Source organism: Nelusetta ayraudi, unplaced genomic scaffold, assembly GCF_046127955.1.
Source record: "Nelusetta ayraudi isolate G7.1 ecotype Tasmania unplaced genomic scaffold, CSIRO-AGI_Nayr_v1 ptg000002l, whole genome shotgun sequence".
In the NCBI taxonomy this organism is placed as follows: Eukaryota; Metazoa; Chordata; class Actinopteri; order Tetraodontiformes; family Monacanthidae; genus Nelusetta; species Nelusetta ayraudi.
The window spans coordinates 609,927-635,669 of record NW_027466052.1 but is presented as its reverse complement, the minus strand read 5'-3'; the positions used below and the strand labels follow the sequence as shown (position 1 = coordinate 635,669).

Below are 25,743 nucleotides of genomic sequence, written 5' to 3'. Positions count from 1 at the left end.
ATGAACACATTTCATCAGGAACATTGTCTTAACAAAAATAATATTGCATGCAAACGCAGTCAGTGACAAGTGCAACAGCCACAGCGATTTGAATCGAATGTCTTTAACAGCCAATCAACATCCATCTGAAAGTCAAAGGTCCCAGTGTGTTTTTGTGCGTCACTTCCTCCTTCTGTAAAAATGCAGAAAGGAGACTTCTGTGTTTTCTTTGCAATAGTGGAACTGCTTACTTGTAAGTTCTTCAAAGTTAAAGTCGCGCCCAGGATGCAATGGGTCTCAACCTTTTGTGCTTTCTTGGGTGCAATTCTAGCTGTATTCCCATCTACCAATAGCGTGCGTAGAAGGTAACAGGCCATCGATATCCATGTCTTGGTGTAACTGTTTACACAGTACCATCTCTCATCCGTATCGATCCTCCCATCAAAAAATCGGGGTGATAAACTCTTTCAGGGTGTGGACGGCCCTCCAGTCGGCCGCTCGCAGGTCGTGAAATAAACCAGGGTGCCTCGCGCCACCCGGGGCTTTAATGTGCACAACAACATGAGGATGATGCATTATTTACCAGATTTGCTGCAGACAAAAGCGCAGCGCGACACCTAATGCCCGTCTCGGCTCACACCTGGCAGAGATACTGCTGTTATTCCAGAGAGGTGCACCGTCTTATTGACATATTTTCTTAGATTCTTAAAACTGTGGAGAGGCTCCCGGCTACATTTTCTCAAGCAGCCGCCACTCCGAGGATTGATGGAAGCCTTCATTTATAATATATGGAAATGTCTAACCCGGGAGATAGACGGGATGTCAAAATGATATATATTTGGCTTGATATTGGCTGCAATCGCAGTGGAGGTGTGGTGTAATTTCCCCCCCGGAACAAGGGGAAAGATGACAGGGCAGTGTAACACTTTGTAATAGTGACACGCTGAGTATTTCTGCTTCTGAAGACGCAGTATTGATTCTTTCAGGATGAGCAGCTGCGCCAAAGATGCTACAAAAACCATGCAGGGGAGAATCACGACGTGAAGAGTGCTGGTACCAGGCACATTGCGCCTAAGAAAGTGACTGGTGAATGCAAACCACACACACACACACACACACACACACACACACACACACACACACACACACACACACACACACACACACACACACACACACACACACACACACACACGTATATAAAAATGAAGAAAATAAAAGCAGAGTTTTTATTGTTTGCCCACAAACGGCCGGTGATCAAACTCCAAACAGGCCTGAAAGTGCCACAGTGATTTAGTGCAGAGAAAATCTATTACGGCTCCATCCAAAGGTAATGACTTCTTCTAGCCTTTCAGCTGATCCTCCAGAGCAAAAGAGGGAGAGAATAACACGCGCACGCACGCACGCACGCGCACGCACACACACACACTCAACGCGGACAAATCAAGTCGTTGCACAGGACAGCGTGAGGTCCTGAAAGGGTCTTTAAGTCTTTTGTGCCTTCGGTCTGGCAGTCGGGACAGCAGCGTGTCTGTGCCAACAGAGGCAACCACACACTGTCCAACAACGTGCACACCACGCCGACGGGCACGACGGCGCAGCGCAAACGGCAAAGACAAGCCACGGGAAAGAGCAGCACACCTGATTTACCACAAAAGTGACATCTATGTAAGAATGTGGGCCGGGAGAAGAGAATCCTCAACAATGGCAACAGCCTGACCTGGCAAAACTCAACTTTTCATAACCGTTTAAACTTTTTTTGTTGGTGTACTGTAACAGGAATTTATGGAAGCGTTGCTTTGAACGTGGTGGCTCAGCACAAATTAGAAACAGGAAGGGCAGGGTGGGGCTTGGGGGGTGCGTCTGAGTCCTGTGAAGAATGGACAGGCAGCCAAACCAGCGTAGCCACATTGTATGGAAGTGGTGCGGACGGGCCGGCACACAGCGCAATAGCACCAGAGTGTAATTTTTAAAAAGCGCCCTGCAGCGTCCGGGGGTCACTGGAGCCTCGTCGTCAGAAGACGAATGATGGTCTTCACCGACGGCAGCTTGGAGAGCACCAGAGCTGCATGGGAAGCACCTTTTAGTTTGGTTTTTGTCCATTCCCACTTCTACACTGCCACTACTTGGTGCTTATATACATTAAATATACATATGTGCGTGCGTATTTTTGTACTTCTTTTTTCCGCGCCGCATAAACAGTAAATCAAACTGCTTCCCTGAACATCCTCCCGTTGGCGGGACTTCCTCCGCAGCGAGGCAGCCTTCTAGCACAGCTTCAAATTCACATGACTTGCCATGACTTGGCAAACTTTCCCATAAAGCCTCATTAACTGTAAGACTCATCCTTGATTAGAAGCTAGTTTTGGGTCAATGCAATAATCGCTAACCCCTGAGTAATTACAACGGCGGGTTCTTTACCGAGGTAAGTAACGAAGCGTAATCCTGTAAAGTAGCTAATTAGGGATTGGCAGCGGCTAATGCGCCCTAACACTGTGCTTACGGTATGAAATGAAATAACATGCACGGTTCGAAGGTGCCGGGTCGCGTCGCGCGCGCCGTCATTACGAATTGGTTCTCAAGAGAAAGAGACGAGGCGCATGTCGCACATTTCGGAGATAAAAGCGTCCGGGATGTGTTTTTTTTTTTTGCAGCTGTCCAAAAGATAAGATCCACGTCTGGGTGGGCACGAGCATCTGAACTCCCGAGCACAGTGACCTCCACAGCGACCCGCAGTACTGCTGCCGTCTCCTCTTCGCAAGAACGGCGACGGGATAAAAGAGACGAGCGGGGAAAACCTGCAGTCGCCACAAAATGTCAACGCTCTGCACGCAGAAAAGCCAAATTAATCCTATTGAATTCCTCTACACGATTCGACAGCGTTGCGTTCCGCTAATTAGTTTTGGGTCCTTGATTGCTGCAAGGTAGCAGAAGGAGAGAATAAGTTGCTTCAACGTCTGTAGGTGGATCGATGTTGCACACGGTCCCTAAAGACTGACCTGTTGCCTGTTTGGAGCAAGATTCAACAGACTTGCAACATCCTCAGGGCCTCCTTTTAATCATAAGGTCCCATTTTAAATAAGCGTCGTTTACATGAGATGTGCGGCGAGTCGCCTAGCAGCCACACTGAGAGGTTTTCTGGAACCATTTCGACTCAGGAGAGAAAAGAGCGCAGGGAGCGGACTGCTGCCGCTCTGCTGTCTCTGCCCGACTATCAGCGCAGACTTACCTTTCATACCGAATTTGGAGCGCCGACCGTATTTGTTGATGAGGACGAAAAGGACGAGGAGAAGAAAGCAGGCGAAGCCCACCAGGCCGACGGCGATGGAAACCTGAGGAGAATGACACGCAGTCGTCAGGAGGACGTCGCTCGCACCGCAGTGATCACTGGAAACATGCACATTCCCACCGGAGTCTGTTTGGGGGGGGGGGGGGGGGGGGACCAAAGAGAAATCCCCTGACACGACAAAATCCGCTCTGGGAATCAGAATATGTGATCTGAGGCGTCTTCCTGGTGGCTGAAAACAGGCCGAGCTCGGTAATGGTCTCGCAGAATCCCCTAGCAAACTCGCAGACGCTCAAACAGCATCACAAGTCCCAGGAAAGCTGGAGCTCAACAAAATAAAGCTGAACATGCTGTTTTACCGAGATATTTGGTTGGTTTCTGAAGACAAGCAATTGTGCTATTCTGTGCGAATGCGAAACAGTCTCAATCACAACTATTTTAAAGAATCTGGCTTTCGTGCTAATCCAAACAAGCGTAAATCCTTCTCTCAGGTCCTTTCAGAACTGTTTGTGTCTGTTTTTCATTCAAATGCGATGTTATCAACCTGATTTCCATCATTTAAATAATCTTACTCTCACCCTCATTAAAAACAAGCAACCAGCAACATGATGAACTCGAGAAGCATAAGATGATTATTAAAGTCAACACTTGCTTATAGCTGATAACAACTTTGCGCATTCTTTTTATTTTTTTTATGCTTATTCTCAGGAGAAGCCACCGAATGGGGGAAAGACGGCGGTTTTCATCCACAAGTGGAAGCCAATAAATATTTAGCATACTATGCCTGTGCTGCCTTCCACACCGGGTGTTACTATGAGAGTGGCCTTTTTCTGAGGCAGACGTGTCCATGTGCAATTGCCGGAAAATCACAGGTTTAAATTAACACCAACATTGGCTCTCTTCCATTTAGTTCTCAAAGTAAAGCCGTGCCAGTGAGCGAAGTGTACGCCCGACTGGGGAGCAGCCAGAGCGTTCACACTCGACTGGCTGCAAGTTCTGCAGCTATTTTAAATGTCATTCTTAATCCTGAGCTCCCCGCTGCAATGACAAGTCAAAATAAATGCCATTTAAATCTCTCATTAACGGAGAAGCGGCAACGCGCCCTGCAAACCAACCACTCCGGCAGACTGCCTCCCTTCAAAACACACGCAGCGCTTATTTGGCGCTAAATCTACGACGCTGAGCGCACATCATTAGCACACACACACACACAGACACACACACACACACACACACACACACACGTCTCTGGAACCGCTGTACAATCATTTTGTTGTTAGGGTTGTTGCTCTCGCGCTCCCTGTCAACACTCGCCGCAAGGGTCCTCTATGTAAGAAAAAAAAGACGAAGAAGAAGAAGAAGACGAAGACGACACGTTTTGGATTTGTGCACAAACACACAACTCCCTCAGTGGCTGTGACATCAACATCATTATAGAGCACACCCACCCCGAATGTGTCCTCGTCTGGTCGACCGCTAGAACCCGGCGGCGTCGGAGTTCCTGCAACACAAGAAGAACAACGCAGGCGTTAGCGTGCAGGAACGAGCCGGAGGAAACGTTTATTTGTTGCGGTTTGCTGCTGCTGCTGCTGCTGCTGCTGCTGCTGCTGCTGCTGCTGCTGCTGCTGCTGCTGCTGCCGCTGCTGCTGCCGCTGCTAAAATAGAAGAAAAAAAAAAAAAGTAGCTAAAAGGATTTGATTAATGGTTTTGTTTTTGTTTTTTGGATATCATTGTGCCGTGATTGGAGCAGAGACTCACAATGAGTTGGTGAGAAAAGAAGGTGAGAAAGCCGCCTTCAAGTGTTACAATCAGGCAGGTGCGCCAGTGCGAGGCTGCGTCAATGAGCGCTGCGCTTCAACACACAATTTAGTCGACAACTGGTCGCACAATCAAACCGGAAGCCCTTCACAAATGCGTTCCAAAGCCAAACTCAACTGATGGAATTAAAAAAAAAAGAGAGAGAGAAGTCTACAACACGTTCTTGCCTGCAAGTACAACACACACAGACGCAAACCAATTAAGGAATAAATGGTTTTGGAATTAAACACAATTACACAGGCAGGAGTGGGGAGAAAATCACAAAAACACTGATACAGCTCGGGGGTAATGAAAATTAAATAGATATTTTTGAAATATAAATAATAAATGAGCAACCAAAGCAAACAGTTAATCTTGTTTGATTATTGTTAAAAGCACCTCAGCCAAATGTTCAGATGGAGCTGGAACCTGCAGCACTAAACTTTCTATTATTTTTGATGAATTACGGGAAAGTTCACCTTAAATTGAAATGTCACCCATTTTTAAATTCTAATACACGCAACTGTTCTTGAAGAAGAATTTCAATGACTGCTTCTTATTTTTTGGTTGTTTGCCTCAGTGTTTCAGACCGAGAAACAAATTGAAATGAAGTTTCGATCAAACTGAAGTATAGACAACAAGCTCAACATCATGCTGGGATCTAAAGAAATTCAGGAACAAATGAGAACAACAGTAAATGTGTAGTGTGTGTGGGTGTGGGTGTGTGTGCAAATATATACTTAATTTGTTCCATCCATTTTTCTCCCCTTCACAAAATCAGGGGTTTCGTGTGGTTAGAAAACTTCACCGCAGCCTACATTCTACATCAGTGGCGAATGGTGACTTTGCAACGCCAGGTGCTGCTGCCGCCCCTTCAACACCGGCCCGACAGCTGCTGCAAAATGATCCAGTGTCTGGCGTAAAACTGCTACATTCCGCCGCAGACGCGAGATATGTGGCCGAAGTCCGGCGGGTGAGTGGCGAGAAGACGAGGACGGACACAGAGGAGCCTCGGCACAGAACGAGCTGGTGTCGGGGAGGGGGGAAAAAAAGAAAAAAAAAAACTCCAGTCTGGAAGCCTCCAGCCAGGACATCAGAGAGTAATTGTTGGCAAATTAATGCCCACATGGTAGACTGGCTGCCACGAGTGTGTGTGTGTGTGTGTGTGTGTGTGTGTGTGTGTGTGTGTGTGTGTGTGTGTGTGAGAATGTGCCCCGACCATCATCTCTCCGGCTCTGTCCCTCCTTCCCAGCATCCATCGGGCCTCCTCTCGCCTCCCCTCTCCTCCCTCCGTCCTCCCCTCTCCTCAGCGGCGAGGGCATCACTCAGCCTGTCAGCCTTTCTTCCACGCCTCAACTCCCTCGCGCACAGCTGCGGCAACGCAACTCTCATCACCCATCAACGCCTCACCTGCTTCGCCTCGCCCGCCCGCCCGCCCAGAGACTACGTGAGAGCGCGCGCGCGCACGCGCCGCGCCTGTGCGCAGGCGACACGAAAGCCGCCGCCGCCCATTTATCTCCGCCCCTTTTTGGCCGCGCTGCAGCTTGATAATCCCCAGCTGAATGGGGCGGGGAGGGACGTCTTCATATGGAGATGGAAGACGACTCCTCCAATGAAGGTCGGAGGATCAGGCCGGCCCACTCTGTCAGAGCCGCCCGCGGGGCGAGGGAGGCTGGCACAACAAGCTGCACAACATCGTGCACGTTGGAGTCACCGAGCGGCGCGAGAGAGGAGCTGAAGCAGCGTTCTGGTAACATGACTGCATACCGGACTGGCAATATGGGGGCACAAAATTTTTCTCCCCCAGTGACCACTCGAGGTACTGCAGCCCAAAAAAAACCATTGGGCGTTAAAAAGCATTTTTCCCACAAAACGCAATATAAAAATAAACGGCTGTGAAACTGCTGAGAGGACGACCGTGACCTGAAACTTCTTTCTATGGTAGATTTTTACAGTGATGGTCTTTTAGTCTTTCAACCCAGAAAAGAGTTTTATATTCCCAGTGTGACGTCACACCGTCGTACGTGCTGCTTTGTCTCGGCTCGTTCTGATTGGCTAATGCATCCTGAGTATCATGAGAGTTCCAGAGGCTTGGTGTAAAGTGTACATGCTCAATGGGCCTTATAGTGTGGAATTCAAAAAACTTTTTTTTCTTTACTTTATTTGCTGGGTGAGCTACTACATTGAAATGAATGGGCTGCCATACTGGATCCTAGGGGCTTGGACTGCACCCGGACAGGAACAAAGAACAAACAATTAATGTTTTAGGGCGTTAAGGACTCACGGGCTGTTTTTTTGGGGCGATGGTACGATGTGAAGTGTTGAAAGAGGTGAGAGTAGCGCTGTAAACTCTCATGGTCAGGTGACCACGCGGCAGCAGCTACATGGTCGAGGCCACTGAACGCTTCTTAGAGCTACTGACTGAGATTTCTGAACGAGACCACCACTTGCAACATAGCTACTGGTTGCATTTCCCGTGTCAAAATGAAAACTGTTTGTTGTGGCAATTTTTCACTATTCCTTCGAGGCTTCAGTCAAACAGTTTGAGCACTATAGTGATCTTCACGCAGACTCAAAGACAGGAGGTCCAGTTCACCCTTGTAGATCTTGTCTTCATTGAAGAATGTCCAAAGTAGTACCAGCTCAACTTGGTGCTCTCCCCCTTCCTGTGCTCCTCCTTTTCGTCTCATCTGTGCCTAATATATATCATTTTTCCAATCGCTGCCACCTTGTGTCAGAAATAATAATGAGCGCTAAGTCTAAAGGCAAAAAGCAATAAAAAATAATAATTTGCATACACTAAATTAAACTGATCCAAAAGTTCTACCCACTTGGGTATTCAAGAAATTGCAGTGGTTAAAAAGTTCTCAAAGTCTATACAGGCGATAACTGTTATTGCCTTTAAATGGCAGCACACTGCATATGAGAGCTCAACATTCTGAGACCAATGAGGACAGGCCGCTTCAAAATTCAAGTCATCTGTGGACGGAGGTCACGTTTGTATGACAATAAATCATTTCTGGAAGTTCACTCATTGTTTTAAGAGGTCACATGTCAAGGAAAATTCTTCCTTCTGCTAAAAGTGTTTTAGCAGGAGGCTGTAAACAGGGGGCTAAATCAGCTGTTTTCCTTCTGAGATGGAAAGAGGATTGTGTTATATAATATAGCTTGTGAGGCTGCTCCACTATAATAGAGGGGAGATGAGGATATGATTGGATATGATACAAGACCTCTGGGCCAGAAACAGATTCATCCTCAAAACCTAATGAGGAACATTGTAACTTAGATTAAGCAGGCTAACTGTCTCAGCAAGCTCCAGAAATGTGCTGCATGACATTACAATTTGGTAGGGACATCAGTATAACACATACCCTTGAGCAAAGCATGTGGCAGATTTAACTGTCTGTCATGCAACATATCTATTCCCGTGAAGATTCATTTTTACCATGATTGAAAAAAACTAAAACAAAACAATCAACAACAAAAAAAGCCAGCAGGCAGAAATTTCATTTTAATAAACTGACAAATTTCTCCATGGTAACCTCCTCTACAGCGCTATCTCATTTGGACTGAATATTTGAGTGCATTTGTGGAAATATAGATAAAGAAATACCAAATCAATATAAAAAAAAAAAAAAGAAAAAACTTAGGGGAATTGCAGGGTTTAATTACAAAAGTAGGAGGACTCACCTAGTTCCACTATGTCTGTAAAAGAGAAGACAGAGTAAGTCATGCTATGTCAATATATTGACGTGTGGTATTAACCTTGGAATATTGACCATGGGGAGAAATTTGCCCATCGGTGTGGGTTTATTCCTCCTCCCTGTGAACTTGGAGTGAACTGTGGGCCAACAATCTACCTGACTGAACTGTGGATGAACCCTGGCTGCAATCCAGACTGCAGGGATCAGCTCCCTAACCTGCACCGGCAAGGGTGAGATTTGAATAAAAGCTCCCTACAGTTTCTCCAGTTATAACAGAACCCCGGCGTTCCCACAAAGAGTTTGGGCACAAAGCCTGTGCACCTGAGGATCCCTTGTTATTTAAATCCCAACCAGTGTTGAGGCAGTAAAAACGTACTAAAGACCCCATTGCATGAATCTCATTCTACCTTGAGTATGCTCTTGTTTACCATTACAAGAACTGCTGCTGAGATGTGTCAATTACCTAACAGGTGCAAGTGCAGAAGCCAGTGGCTGCATTGCCAAAATAATTAAAAAAAAAAAAAAAAAAATGTGCTCACCTTCAGGATCAATGAGGAAGTGACCGTAGACTGATTTGGTCACTGTTCCCAGACGATTACTGGCCTCCAGGGTGTAGTTGCCATTGTTGATGTGCGTTGGGTTTTGGAAGGTCAGGCAGCCCTCCAGATAGTCCTGGAAGAAGTCCATCTCGGTGCGGATGTAGTCATTCTGCAGGATCTCCTTGTGATTGTGGAACCAACGCAGCTTGGGGTGGGGGTAGCCTCGAACCGTGAACTCTATGCAGGTATCATGGCGTTGCTCGGGCTCAGCCAGTCTCAAGATGACCGGAGGAACTGCAGGGAGAGAATCATACAGTGATGGTTGGTGAATCCAACGTTGTATAAATGTCCCTTAGAGACACGTTACAGGTCCGTATGTTAAGAATGCTCGACGTTGCTTTGATTTCAAGTGTCAGAGTGTAAATTCTGGGTTGATTTACGATTTTTATATTGGCATAGGCTCAATATCCAACAAACAAATTCATTAAAGAGTATACTCACAGTACAATGACAGTAAATTGCTGTCACCTACCCTTCGAACGGTTCTCATATATGTAAGATTACACACAGAGCAATAACAGTCTTGCTCCTAGTTTGCTGCCATGTTGCGCCGCCATTTATTTATTATTTTTAAGGAAGCCCGCCTGACAGTGCCGTGCATGCGAAACGCGCTGTCAGGCGTGCTTCCTAAAATACAGGACTACGTTCATTGTCCATTAGGGGTGGGATTCGACAACCGGTTCCGACTTAAAACAGGTTCCAATTTATCCATCCCGTTAGAATGGTACACCTCCAATGTTATCGATTCTTCTTAACGAACCTTTCATTTCCTGGCACGGCGGCAGGTTGCGTCACGTAACGTCGTGTCGCGTCGCGTCACCTCATCTTGCTCATCTCCTTAAGCTAGGAGGAAACATGAAGCGAAGGAAGCGATCGAAAGCATGGCTCCATTTCGGAAAAAGAGACGAGAACACTGCCGTGTGTAATCAGTACAACGCTTTCGTCTCATGTAGAGGTGCAAATACCTCAAATATACATGTGTCGACCCGGCATGGAATTAAATTCCAGGAATGTGGAGTGTCCTACAGGCTCCGCGCTCGTGCTAATGCTGCTAACGTTGCTAGTGCTAGTGCTGATGCTGTTAACGTAGTTGCTGCAAGCTGTCGACCGTAATCTCAGTCGACAACGGTAACATCCACGTTAAATATATCATGCATTTGGCGCACTCTCACCCTCAAAGCAGAATGCCGTCCTACAAAGAAATATTTTCCTTTTCATACATTTTGAAAATGATGTTGGCGATGATGAGACAGTCATATGAGCAGATATGCTCATATTCTTGCATACAAATAGTTGTTCATTCTGTGTACTCTCTGACAAGTTTACAGTAAGAGTATTTTCAAAACGTTATCTAGGCATACATGCCTTCTTTTTTTTTCTAAACAGAGTGTATTTAACTATTGATTGGCTTTTGGTTTAAGTGTATAAGTTAAAGCAATAAAATTTGCATTTTTGTTTTGAATGTTACGAGAGTCAGACACTGTTAAATGACTGTTTAAGCTAAATATGTCCATGTTTTGTGCAGACATTTTGGGGGAAAATAAAAAGGTTCTTTTTTTGCTCTTTCAGGAAAAAGCTTTTATTTTTGCCTTGTGTTGATAATCATGTCTTTTTGGTTTGCATGTTGCAGGAGGTGCTAAGACTGCTGAATTACCAACATGAACAAGAGCGGTCGAGATGGTCCGGTTTAAATGAGGACGTTGTGCCCGCTCCCACTTTCCACCAGAGAAAATATGGGACAGCAGAGTGACTGCAGGCGACATGATTGCAGCCCCGCAACTGTGACCAGGACCGTACAGTCTGACAGGAGGTGAGAACCGTTGCCTTTGATGCACTTGTTCTATAGAGTCAGTGCTGGAAAAGCTATTTTCCCGGTGGCTGCTTGAGGTACTGCAGGCAAAAACTCCCCATAGACTGCAATACAAAAAGAAACGCCTGTAAAACTGACAGGACAGCTATGACCTGAAACGTGGTTCACAGTAAATCTTTCTATTGTAGATTTCTAAGTGGTGGTCTTTCCAAGCATGCAGACGCGCTGCTGCGTCTCGGCTTGTTCTGATTGGCTGATACATCCTGATGTAGTGTGTTTGTGTGTGTGTGTTACAGAGGCATGATGGGAAGTGACACTGCTGTGCCACATGCGCTGTGGATCGCATAATGTGGATACAACCCGACATGCGCTGGCTGAGCAACCCCATTGAAATGAATGGGCCACCATAGTGGATCCCAGGGGCTGCGTCTGGACTGACAGTAGACAGTGACATGCCAGTGACAGTATCACTGGCATGAGGGAGTTAAATTAAAAAAAGAAAAATCTGAAAAAAAAAAAAAATGTTTCATAGTGTGAAATACACACACACACACGCACAGCTGTGCAATATTTTAGCAGACTATCGCCAAGGACAGATCTCACACATAATTTCAGCTGAAAAAGACTGATGTATAATAATGTATATTGATATGTTCACAGTATTACAGAAATGACCGTGAACAATATTTCAGTACAATTTGGACTTGAATAAAATAAGAAAAAAAACACACACACACACACACACACATCTTTGTCATTCATTTTGAATGAATGAAAGACTCCTCTTGTTTAAAAGCGATTACTCTTCTGCTGGAGCCGCTCTGTCTTGACACACGGCAACACTCCCTGAAGATTCCTCCCAAAATTGCTGAGCCAAGAGGCAATTTATCACTTTAATTGCATAGGATACATTTCATAAGGAGTTCATCCACTGATTTGCCTCTTGCAATGAGTCACTCTGTGCAGCTACATCATCAAAAGGGAATCTTTGGCAGTCCCGGCGTAAGCTGGCAATCACTCTGCACGTCCTTCCGCCAAAAACAAAACGAAAAAAAAAAAAAAAAAAATCAACCCACGTCTGCTGAAAGCTCTCACACTACACACACATGAAGACATCATTGTTTTCTGCTTTGCAAGAGTGACAGTTGGATCATAAGCCCACGCCTATTTCTCTACTGAGGCATTTGTCGGTCAACGTCCCAACGGCACAGCTAGCTGTGCATCAGCGTAGGTGGTCTGGAGGACCGCACCTGTGTGTAGGTTCACGCCACTCCAACAGCCCAAGAAAGCACCGCACAGCTGACTAAACCACTCTTGTGTTGCTTCATTGGCGACTGGGCTGCAAGTTTTAGAAACATTCCACAGAATGAAACAGTTTGACGTGTTGGTGTCACTTTAAAATGTCAAGGATTTCCAGCAGTAACAGTTTTAAACCAGTCTCTCAAGTGGTTCTGCACCTTTTCGTTGTTCTTTTTTTTATTTAAAACATAGCTGAGGCAAGCTAAGAACTAATAAAGACTTATGAAGATCTTAAATTTGGATGAACCCTTTGTTTTTTTTTACTATTAGGATTGTGATGAAATGCTGCTGTCACAGTGTGAGTTTTCATAAACTGGATTGCTAATCCAGCCGATTAGTAATTAGCTAAAAATAAAAAATGTAGCACTGAGGAATTCCTTTTCTCTGTTAATTCCTGATTACAGACACTATGAAGTACGGACAACATTACTTTACAGTGGAGCCCCTTTTTTTTTGCATATTAAAGCGAGCATAATATATGTGTATACATATATGTGCTTGCGTTGAACACAGCAGTCAGCAGTATGCAATGACGCGCTACACGACAGCCCATTAGAACTGAGCTTCCACTAAACGCTGCAACGATACACACACCTTTTGTCAGCTTTATTGATAATGTTATGAGGTGTTGATTAAAGCGCTGTTTTTTGGGGGGTTTGTTTTTGTCTTTCTTTATGGCAGCTGTTGATTGTGTACCAATGGATAGCTCGTGTTTTCAACCCAGTAATCACGCTGCGGAGAGAGAGGACAAAAAAAGAGATAAATTAAGCATTTATTAGCGTTGGAAAGCTGTCATTTCAGAAATTGCTTTGGTGATATTGTTCCTGCTAGACAATGGCGACAATAAAGTCATTCAATTTGAACTAAAGGCTGTGTGTGTGTGTGTGTGTGTGTGTGTGTGTGTGTGTGTGTGTGTGTGTGTGTGTGTGTGTGTGTGTGCGTGCGTGTGTGTGCGTGTGCGTGTGGTGGTGTGGGCGAGTGTGCAGAGCTGCTAGTTTGAGCGCAAGGAAAAAGAGAAAAGATAGCAAAGTGAGAAAAACCAGAAGGAGGAGGTGGAGGGAGGGTGCGTAGCTGTGCAGCCCTGAGAGAGGGAGGGGGGAAAAAAAGAAGTTTTGTTGTTGATGGACAGTTGGGGACAGATCCATTTTCCCCACAGTGCGGCTGTCAGCGGAGCCTCAGTCAATACAATACAAATCAGCGCGGCACTATGTAACAACACGGCGTCCTCGTGGCGCTCCTACAGATGACAGGCTTTGATAAATACATGCCTTTGATCAGGGAGAACACCGAACACCAGGCCAGCAGCGCCACGTTACCCTGTAGCGACACTCGTGGCATATTTCAAATGCCATGTTCCAGCCAGACTACAGCCGGGCCTGTCATTGGCTGGCTCTGACGGGGGACCCATATCCCCGCACTCTCCCTCCCTCCGGGTTGGAACCGCATTGTGATTAAGATTTCAACCTGTAACTAGCTGCACTGTAATATTAGGTAGAGTGTCTAGAGGGTTACAATCACCTAATTTCCACATTAATTAGTCATAATGAGAGCCATTGTGCTCGGGGAGCAGAAATTACCAGGCCAGGCATTAGCAAGTGCAGCACTTTGTTCCGGATAAAGGGCTACATCATACCTATAGGACCAAAAAGAAGAAGAGAAAAGAAAAAAAAAATGGCCGTGAGTGATGTGAGTCCCCAGTGTTGCAGAGTCGCTATTGTTCAGGCAGCGGGGGAAAAGACAAGGAGACTGTGGAATTTGCATTGTCGTTAATTACAGTTTCACCAAAATAGGGAAGTCATCTCTGAATGCGGAGAATGTCGCTTGACGGATGGTAATTTCACTGTCACTCAGAGTACTCCCCTAATCAGAGAGGCGGTTTGGACTTTTTTATGACATTTTCAGAGACAATAGCTGCACGGGGAACGGAATGCAATTACCATCAGAGCATACGGTGAGAAATTAATAAGTTAATTTGCAGCACCAGCAGAGAGTGTCGACAATACAAACAAAGATGTCAGGAAAATGTACATCCCGTGGAGAGCGCGTGTCAAAGTCAAGGCCCGCGGGTCAAATCTGGCCCGCCGCCTTGTGTCATGCGGTCCACCAGTGCTTGAAAGGTGTGCGAACAGAAGTCCGAGCTACGCTACAGCCTGTCAAAGCATGTCGGTCTTGACAGGCGACGGCCGCCTGTCACAAAAGTTGTCACATCGGCAGAGGCCCCACAAATGGTCAAATGGTGAAGTGGTCATGAAATGAAAAGTTCTCAACGGTGTTAATGTGGAGATTTGAGGTTGCCACATTTGTCCTGTGTGAGAGGTTATTCTCACTGTCTGGACATGGTGGTGTGCAACTGACTCAGTGCAAAATAAATATATGAAATAAATATCTTGTTAAGTTACATAGAGAAATAAAAACGGCTCCAATAAAAAAATATATATGTTTTTCAGTGTAATTATTTCTGTTTTCCGTGCAATTTTTTTTTTTTTTTGCCCTGTTTTTCGTGCACATCTTTTTCCACCCTGTTTTTTTTTTTATTTTGAAATCCCGCAAGAAAACAGTAGACCGGTGACTCTACGGCATGGATTTGCTCTACGGGTGGTGACACATGTCACCGCGTAGCCAGTCTGAATGCACTTCAAATGCATCATTTTGTATCCATGGAGCATGCCATGATCAATCAATCTATCCAATTGATCCCGGAGAAACATTGCGATGTCGAGAATGTCTGAATGGGCTTTCCTTCGAAACAATCGCAAAGTCCTCAGATGCCTGTGTAAAGTTGATAAACTGATTGTAATGCCATCACTTAAAGACAGGACTATTTCCCAGTGTCTTAAACCCATGTCAAAATAGAATTTGATTGAAGTGAACAAGCTGGCCATGTTTGCTTCCATTATATCTAGCTCTCAATGAAAGAATGGATGCGATTGTTTCCGATGCTCTCTAATGGGGGGGCGGAAAAAAATTGCATTAGAAACAGCGCAGAAAAAAATTAGCAAGAAAAACAGGGCGAGAAAAAATTATATATATATATATATATATACATGTGTATATATGTATATATATATGTATACATATATATATATATATATATATATATATATATATATATATATATATATATATATATATATATATATATATGTATATATATATATATGTATATATATATATATATATATATATATATGTATATATATATATATATGTATATATGTATATATATATATATATATAAATATATACACATATATATATATATATATAAATATATACACATATACACATATATATATATATATATATGTATATATATATATATGTATATATATATATATATATAAATATATACACATATACACATATATATATATATATATATATATATATGTATATATATATATATATATATATATGTATATATATATATATGCAGAGAGAGGGAGAGAGAGAGAGAGAGAAATAGATTTTTTCTTTAAATCTATCCAAATGCATATACATTATTGGCTATAGTGTATATGTAATGATATACCACTACCAATGATTTATTGGTAACCTGACTAAGTAATATTTCATGCACAGACAGTTTACACCGTGTCAGGGAGTGGTTACATTTACGCAGTCGTCCTTTGAGGGCAACTGCAGTACCAATGTGTCTGAATCATGACAACTCCCCCACCGCCGCCCGACAGTGTGACACATTGCAAGAGGCTACAACTGATTGCGCAGCAAGACAGCGAGCTTGCAATGAAGAGGAAAAATGTCGAGCAGCCACGATAAAAACTGGCTGTGTCCCCCAATGAATAAATAAATAAATAAAAATAAAAAATCTGCCCACGGCCAATCCAGAGGGTGAACTTATGTAAGAGCTGAGGTGTACACCGAGCTGTAAATCACAGAGTGGATGTTGCAGGAACACTGCGATGTTCACCAAATCATTGTTGTATCATTGCTCAGGGTTACACCTCCCTGGTCCTGGCCAGATCAAGGCTGCGTGTGTCTGGATCTGGGCTGGAGGTTAAAAGTCTCACTAATTTAGTAGGATACGTCACTTTCACTCGGCTTTAAGCCGAGCAACATTTCACTGCATCCAAAATGTACCTGCATAATTTGGACGTTCTGCCTGATCGAGACTGTTTTTTTTTCTTTTTTTTCATTTTGTGATTTCTTTTTTTTTCCCTAAATTATTCTCTCAGACTATCACTGTCAGTAACACAAGACATTATTCCAGTCCATCACAACATATGTCCTTCACAGCTGCCAGAAAAGACATCTGCAGGCAGTCCTCTCCCTAACACGGGCGTATTTGCCCAGACGAATAAGAAATAAGCACCTATTTTATTAATTTCCTGCACTTGAAAATGCATTCTTCATTTTGAAATCCATGACATTAATGCATTTTTTTTTTTTTTAGATGAACTGGAATCACATTCAGTGATTCCCCATGTCTTAAAAACTAAGAGAAAGTCTCCAGCAGGTTATGTTCACTTTAAAGGTAACGTTTAAAGGGATCTACTGGCATGAGCCAACTTTGAATTGCCCGTAGGTGTGAGTGAGTGTGAACGGTGATTTGTCTTTCTATGTGGCGCTGCGATAAGCTGCCGACTTGTCCAGAGCGCCACCCGGGCCTTCACCCACGGATTGCTGGGGTAGGCTCCAGGGTGCATGGGACGCTGCGATAGAAAATGGATGAAGAGCAGGTGCAGTTGGAAGGAGGCGGTTAGAGATGCTAGGGATGCTATACAACATGCAAAAATCAAGTGGATTAACTTTCCTGTCATTTGTAATATGTTTTCTGACCATTCGGTCCAGCTCGATCTTAGACACTGGCCCATGCATGGATGAAATGATGGGGGCTGCGTTGACCTGGCGGTCAGAGAACTGAGCTCGTGGCCAGAAGGTTGTCGGTTCAAATCCCTGGACCAACACCAGGTATGCGGCAGCCAACAGCTCCGTATGTGTTTGGGTCAAGTACAGAGAACCAATTTCTCCGATCAATATAGTTACTTTAAATAAAAAAAAAAAAGACAGGAAACAGATTAAAATAAGGTTTAGTTAACCGTGCAAAGAACAGTTTTGTGTTGCCTCAACTGCAACCAGTCCATCCAATCAGCCAAAGCACTGACAATCATCTGAACGTGCGCACCAGCTTCATTTCTGAGCGACTGCTGGCTGAAGTTCAGGGTAGGGCACGCGTGGGTGTTTACAAACTATTGTGCTGGTAAAACATTGAACATTAAGCATTAAAAGACTTCCAGTGTCGCGCTATTAATTTTAATGATATCTAAACATAACAATCTGCGCACATTTAAAGACTAACGGCTGGAACTGTTGCAGAATCTTGCATTGCATATGGGGGTAATTAAAGTTAAGTCAGAATTTTTAAGGCGTAGCCGTGATAATATTTTAATGAAGTGGGAGAATCTGCGACCTGCAGCGCCAGCAGATGCTTCCCACTCGCCCTCCTCCGGCCCGCAGCGCACAGACAGAATTCACGCGGGCAGAATTTTGCCACTTACACTGGACGTTGAGCTGTATGGACGAGTTGGTCATCCCCACAATGTTCTCTGCGATGCAGGTCAGCTGAAAGTTGTTGTCGTCTCGACTGATGTTGACCAGGGTCAGGTTGATGGAGTGGATGTTGGGCCAGTATAAATTGGACTGCGAAGACACAGAGGACCAAAATAAATAAGAAAACAGATGAATAAATAAAATCCACCACGTCACATTGCCCCGGTTTTATGCCCCGGTTATTGGACGTGCTGGAGACTCGGCCGCTCGTCACACTGACTGATTGAAAGCTTTCACCTCCAGCTAGCCGAGTACAATGCACCCCACCCCCCCACCCCCCCTGCGGCCTTCGGGTTGGCCAGGTTCCCTTGCGCTTGGCTCCCCCTGATGAGCTGCAGCACACGCGCCTGTCCAAAAAAAAAAAAAAACCTCCAGCCCGAGGCTGCGCTGCCTACCATTTGTGAGGTCACGGCGAGCATTAAAGGCATAGCTGACAAACAGAGCCACATAGCAATTTCAGGAACTGCCGCTCGCTTCCTCCCGCTGTTTATCTCTGCTGTTGTTATTGCTGTGCCATCCCCCGGGCCCGTCTCGGGGAGCCAGATTAGCTTTTTAGCTGGCTCATTGTGGGTTCAACCCGGGCCTCTCAGTCGCACAAAAGTAGCTTATTTTGAACAGGCTAGATCATCGCGGTAACCTATGGCGCGCCGTTAATCCGGGAGCTGCAAAGCAGATTAAGCCGCTGTTCTTCGTGTGAGAACCAGTGAGTTAGGTGAGAATTTTGTGTCCGGGTTTTTCAGGTTCTCGCAGGCTTTGGAAATTGCGCGGCAGAATTTGTGCCTAAATATTGTGTACATTGAGGGTGGAAGTGTGAAAGGGCTTTGCGAACCTCTGCAGTCAAAAGGTGTCTTAGTACCGAAGTGTGAGATTTGGAAGACAAGAGCAGAGCTCAGTGGCAGTCTGTGCTTTACTTGAGCATTTCGCTCTCTGACTTGTTACTCTTACTAGCAACTTGTTACGATGACCAACATTTGTACACAAATATCTGTACTTTCTACTCTTTACATTGGAAAAACATGCTGGTCACTTTGGGGTTTAAAAGTGTGTTAATGTATAATTTCTGTTGCAAGCAATTTGTCGTTGCTGCATGAAATGGAGCTATTTGAACCATGCTGCTATGTAGTTTAATGTAAAAGTGGATCATATTTTAGAGGGAGATAGCTCAGCTTTGGGGTCAATCAGTCCAGATCATTCCATCACAACTTTTTTATTTTTTCAAAATGATCAGTGAATATATTGTTTCATTAATGGGAAAGGAAGAGACAAACCTATCTTTTTACTGACAAACATTTCAGAACCTGTACTTTCTCACTTTTCCTTGAGTAAAGGTTTGAATCAGTACTTACTGTACTTGGAGTATTTTTTTTACACAATTATCCATACATTCACGTAAGTACAGAATGTGAATATTTCTGCCACCTCTGCACCTCTGCAACCCAGCCCACAAAATCAAACTCAATATCTTTCACGAACTCCCATCAGCTCATCATCTAACAGACTGATTTCAATGTGGTGCCCTGGTGTGAAAACAATTCCTCCAAATGCTCCTCCAACGTTTACAGCTTCTGAGACAGTTGAATCAAATTCTATTTTGTAGAAATGCCTCGTTGCCTGGTGCTCCTTTCCAGTTTCCATGGAAGGTTAATGGCCTTGACTGAAGTGGGAAATTATGTGCAGACACAGTAGTAACTATATCTCTGCAAAAAAAAAAAAAAAAAAACTTAAAGCAAGTCAAAGAGCAGTGATATCAGCTGGCTGGAGGAGACCTAATGGTGACCAATGATGGTCGTATGAGTGAAAATTGATACAAATGGCACTTCTGCAATTCTTTCATTAGCGCCGATGGTGCCACTTCTTCAGTGTCAGGAAAGCTGTCCTGCTAATAAAGCCAAATGATAACAGTGGATTCTCAGGTGCTCATTCACAGCGCCTGTGCGTGTGCGTGTGCGTGCAAGCGTCTGACCAGGTGTGTGTTGATGGAGTGCAGGTCACCGACTGTCCAGTCCACCTCCGGCAGCGGCGCACCGGATCCATTGCAGCTCACGGTTACGTTGTCGCCTTCGGTCACCAACACGCTGCTATGGCTTACGTTGATCTCAGGTAAATCTGGTGCACACAAACGAACACACGCACACACACAGAGAAAACGCACACACACAGAGAGAGATGTGCATTAATGCTAACCCTGTTGTCGGCATTCGTCAACATATTTTTATGCCAGTGGAGGAAAAAAACAAAGATTTTATTATGCTCGCCCACACACACACACACACACACACACACACACACACACACACACACACACACACACATGTACACACGCATCTAAAGACACATTTACCTTCCAGGCATGCAAATATACACACACACACACACACACACACATACACAAACTAATGTCACACAGGGATGAGTCACCACCACGAGATAATACTGCAGAGTCTACAGCATCTGTCAGAATCAACACACGGCCTCTCACATCAGATTCACCCTCTGAACTCTGTCACACCTCCTCTGCCGCCCGCCCCCACACGGCTGCCAGCTCCTCTCCGTCGCTCCTCCGTTCCACCCTTAACCCTTTCCTCCCTTCTCCCGTCTCCTGCCATCAGTCGTCCTCCTTATTTACCCCCCACTGCCGCATCCCTCCGCTCTGCTCACCTGCTTTCTTCCCTCGGCTGATTCCTTTGGTTTTGGCAGCCCTCCTCTTTTAAATGCGGTTCACGCACACGCACGCACACACACACACACACACACACACACACACACACACACACCCTCCGTCATCCTGCCTCCCTCCACTCCACCCACTCCTCCTCACCACAGTTGTTGAGGTGCATGTTCCGAAGCCGTATCTTGGAGACTCCGTTGTTGCAGTAGAGCTCCTGCGTGTGGAGGCTGGCCTCGCCTCTCTGCAGCCACAGTTGGATCCAGCGGATCTCGCAGCTGCACTTGAACACCACGCCGTCCAGGCGCCTGCGATGCACCAGAAAACAATCGGTGATGACACTGTTTCCAACTGGCAGGAGTGATACTGCCACAATGACAAGTAGGGCGAAACATTCATTTTTAACGTAGGTTGTAGCAGTAGTAGATGTACAGCAAGGGCTCAGCCGTGAAGTTGGCACGCCTTGATTAAAACAACCACTTGCAGCTCAGAAAGCTCAAAAATCCAAATACAGAGGCATTTGTCAAGATAAGGAATGAAAACATGTTGGAGATTTGATCTGAGCAGATTAGGAATCACCACAGAGGAACAGCTCATGGATGTTAAATAAATTATGGTAAGTTATGGGAAATCATATGGTAAATAATTCAACTATGCCTTTTAAATGCTCACTGGTCTTTTTTATTCACTAGTGACAGAATTCTTTTGAGATTTGAGGTAATATTCCAGAAATCTATGTTGGTATTTGTGGCACACGTACGACATGACGTCACAACATTGATCGGTCTGTTTGCCAAGATGAAATGTGAGTGATCCAGCTCTGGTTCGAGTCTGTGAAACCTCCGTCCCTCCCTTCAAGCTCTCACATTTATTCAAAGCAAAAAAAATGTTCAGAGCCCACTAACAACAGCAAAACATTTTCAGTCTGGTGCCGAATGTCTTAAAACTGGAGAGTTCGTAAGACATTAATGAAGAGTTAAAACTATAAACTAGTTAGCGGCAGAGTGACAGTAAGCAACACACAACAGGCTTCAGTAGGATCAAAAGCACAGTGACAACACTGTCCCCTTATTAGCAACATTTTTCAGGACTTCAATGAAGAAAGCGCAAAAATAGACATTTGCAATAAAATCATCCGCTGGCACACATAAAAAAACACGCGTACTCCTGACATGTTTATGACAAGTGGGTTTCATTAACGCTGGATTGAAATTCAAATGACCAGATGAGAGGGGGAACAATGGAGACGGGCACGGTGACATTCAAATGTCAGAGGGTCGTAGGTCACCGATCCAGTGTTGGGCTCTCCGTCTCAGGCTGCAGAGGGCCCCTCTGCAGACAGGTGGGTATCATTAGGCTCCCTGCATTCATGCATCCCCACTGCGGCTGCAGCATGCATTATTCCAGGTCCGTGCATTTTGCATATGTCCAATTTGGTGGCTGTGATTGGTCAATTTTGTCAGGATGAATGCCTGTCCAAACGTCCTTGACAGGGGTCAATACAGATATTGCTGAGTGCATGAATAATGCATGCGCTGCGTCTACCGTGCCATATCAAGTAATGAGAATAGATTTCCTCAGGTGGATCTCGCTTATTATCAGGTGCTCACTGGATGTGGTAGTCGGAGCAGAGCCTGAACACGCAGGCTGTGTATGACACAGGACCTTTTGTGCTGTACGATGCCGACGAGAAAGAAATAAGAATTCCATTACATACAGTATATATACACCACTCAGATCAAGAGAGATTTTGCTTAAGTTGCAGCTTTACAATGATTGTTGATTGCATTGATTTTTTAAAAATTTTTTTTCAAAGAGATCAACACCCCAGAGACGAACGTTTGCTGTTTACCAGCCATGGAATTCCGGATTGTAATGCGGTGCCAGAAAAAAATAAAACACCGTTGACATCTACAATGAAAGGCTGGTGCACCCAGAATTAGTCATGGGGTCGGCAGTTATTTTTGGTCAAAATCAAAAATAAAATGCTCATATTGGTTCAACAAAAGGCTCTATTCAAAACATCCATTCCCTGACTCATTCAGTTCTACTGCACTTCACACGCAAATGTGTTGGCTTTAACAAACATGCAGAAGTCAGTTTATAAATCTTGCTAAACTCATGCCTCGAATGCAGTGCATTCGAATGAACAAGTCGGTTAACATGCAGTTCATCACACTGGCCAATTCTTCAGCTTTCACCAACACTCTCTGGGAATAATGAAAGGTGGAGAAATTCAAAACAAAGTTACAAAATTGAAGTGAGTTATCTGAGTTAAGAAATGAACAAATCATTTCAGGAAGTGATTCAGTACAATACGCTCAGCCAAAAGATTCAGCCGTTTAAACGCCATGTTCACAACACCACCCAATTATGACCAGACCTTGAAAGCACATAAAGACCCTTTGAAGAACCTTTATATTGTGGAGGAAGATTATGTGTTGAGGGAATTCAACATGAGGCCCAGTTTACAATACAATATCTTAAGAAAGAATTTGCTCTGGCTAGTTCCCCAACGGAGAGGTTCCATATCCCAAAATCCAGTTTCCATGACCAGGGACCACCATGACCCCCACATTGTGGTCCACTGCCCAATCCACAAAGCACTGGACCCCTTGGGTTCTTTTGTTTTATGGCCATAGCCTAAATATTTTACTCTGTTAATAACAATCAATGATACAAAATAATACATTTCATATACTTCATCTAATTTGCTGTAAACAATACACATCACCAAAGAAGCTTAACATCTCGCGTACAGTTTTGCCGCCATGCCTTTCCGTCAGAGCGCTTTTCTGTTTTTGTTTTTCCATTTTTCTATTTTCTTGTTCCATCTGCCATTTGCTCTCTGTTGTCTGCTAGACTCCATGTGAACGCAGTGTAAACATGGGGGTGGATGGTTGTTTGTCTATGTTGCACCTCCACCTTTGTACAGCCATCACGGCAATAATTAATTCTACAATACAGGGAACGTACAATAGCTAATGTTGCTAAGGATAATGCTAATGTGTGGACTGAAACAGCGTGGCCTTCTTCTGCTCATTTTGTTGATCGGAACATAAACAAACTTTCAGTGGCAAACTGATGAGCATTTTTTTGAAGAATGTTCACAGAAATGTGTTTTCCAGTTATAAAGTAAATAAACTCCTGCAACTCCATTTAATGTTTTAATTTGCTGCGCAGCGAGTCGACCCATGAGGGATCAAAGCTCACCGGCCTTCTCCCCCTTTTATAATGTAATTATGCTAATTATTAATAAGCAGGGCCGACTCCCATACATTACCCTCGGCTCCTGTGGGCTGTGCCATTCCAGGACAACAAACGGCTGTGCAGACGGGAATAATTTTTTTTTTTTTTTAAAAAAAGCAGACACGGGAGCAGCAACCCTTCCAACCCACCAACGACTGAAACACACACCCAGACCTCGCGCAAACAAGGTTGTGATTTTATAGCTCCGCCACCCTAACCAGTTTTGAGACAATAACAGACAGACGGGGAGAAGAAAACAGTTGGAAGTTGATAAATGTCAGGAAGAGAGCTGGATGCACTTCAAAAAATACCAAAGGCAAACAAGTGTGACCCCAGATATAGAGCGCTAACAACACACCGGTTCCTTGAAGCTGGCTAACGATCCAGCCCGCTACTCCAGAGGAGAGCTAATGATCACCGCCGCGGGCTGTTTTTTCTGGGAAATGTACACACAGGTGTTCCGGATGAGGAGACGTGGATCACAGGCAGCAATGAGCTACATATATGCAGCATTGTGCGCCACTGCTTTGATACCAGCTTGAGTGCTCCGCCAGCTCTGCTCGGCGTTGCCAGCAGTTATTTTATGGTTTCTTCTAAACCATGTGTATTTAACGTGTGGGTGTGCGCGCGCTTGTGTGTGTATCCATCCGGACTGCGGGGAATGCCAATCACTGCTGATTCTCTGTGCATTCTGAGGGGTCTGTGGCATGATAGCAGTAAAGATCCTTTCCTTACTGTTTGTTGCTTTGCTTTTGCGGAACGGCATAACCAGATGTCGATGCATATTAATTAAACCGAGATACATGTGACTCCTTTCATGACAGTCCTAAGCTAGCTAACATTTTCAAGGGCGATTAGCAGGCAATATCATTCAACCAGAAGCGAAACAACATATCTTGCAAATGTGTTTTGCGAACAAATGTAACGCATGGCTCCATCTGCAATCTTTCTGTTTTAATGGAAGAAATGTTTGCCAATCGTTCAGTTTGTGAAGCATTCTTTTCTAAGAATGATACATATCTCTACCTTCAGTTTCTTCTCTAGAAATGAGTCCAACGTTCTTTTACTTGCTCCACTTTAAATGTGCCAGGGGGCAGCAGCCTAGAAATCAGTCGATGGTGATTCAAACAAAGGGGGATGTGTCAACTGCAATGACAATCATACATTGGAAAATGCAAATGTTAATTTTTTTTTTTTGTGACGTCGGTTCTTTGACACGAATGTGATCTTTATAATCTGCTTCATGTAAAAAAAAAAAAAAATAGAATTAGTTCTTCCTGTCTGATGTCATCATTTTTGCCTCTTTTCTAACCCTTTTTTTCTCCTGTTGCCTTTCTTGATGCGTAGCACTTCCTACTGTTACGTTTTGTTCACGCCTGTCCCATAGACCACTTGTCAATCAAGCGCTGTGGCCAGTTCTGTCATTATCGTGGTAATGTGTAGAGGAGATAACCTCGCTGTCAAGGCATCAAATTGTTGGTCTTGAAGAGGCTGATTGACAGTTGGAAAGCCTATTCATAGGAAGCAAGCCAGGAAAAAAAAAAAGTCCAAACCATGTATTAGAGCCTTGTGTTTGCTCCACCATGCTGTGCTAAAGCTTTTTCTTTTTTCTACCAACCAACACCAATTTATGCTCACCGTTCAATAATGAGCAGGAGGTGGAGAAATCAGAGCTTTGACGAAGGCCAACGGCAATCACTTGGGGACAAGCACAAACAGCAAGAGAAGAGAGAATCAACTCTACCGAGGTTCAATTTAATAATCCTCCTGTCAGGCGGAGCTTT

At 44.4% G+C, this 25,743-nt stretch overlaps 1 protein-coding gene across 1 annotated transcript in view; it reads right to left on the bottom strand.

Moving 5' to 3' along the window:
- The window catches only part of ntrk3b (neurotrophic tyrosine kinase, receptor, type 3b), a 201,539-nt gene that overhangs the window by 82,161 nt on the left and 93,635 nt on the right, over positions 1-25,743 (bottom strand). Inside the window, exons 5-11 of the mRNA XM_076030768.1 lie at positions 20,864-21,018; positions 20,009-20,151; positions 17,994-18,135; positions 9,302-9,599; positions 6,128-6,141; positions 4,714-4,766; positions 3,209-3,311 (exon numbers count right to left, since the gene is read on the bottom strand). Of these exons, the coding sequence (XP_075886883.1) occupies positions 3,209-3,311; positions 4,714-4,766; positions 6,128-6,141; positions 9,302-9,599; positions 17,994-18,135; positions 20,009-20,151; positions 20,864-21,018 (908 nt within the window). The remainder of the gene's footprint in view (positions 1-3,208; positions 3,312-4,713; positions 4,767-6,127; positions 6,142-9,301; positions 9,600-17,993; positions 18,136-20,008; positions 20,152-20,863; positions 21,019-25,743) is intronic.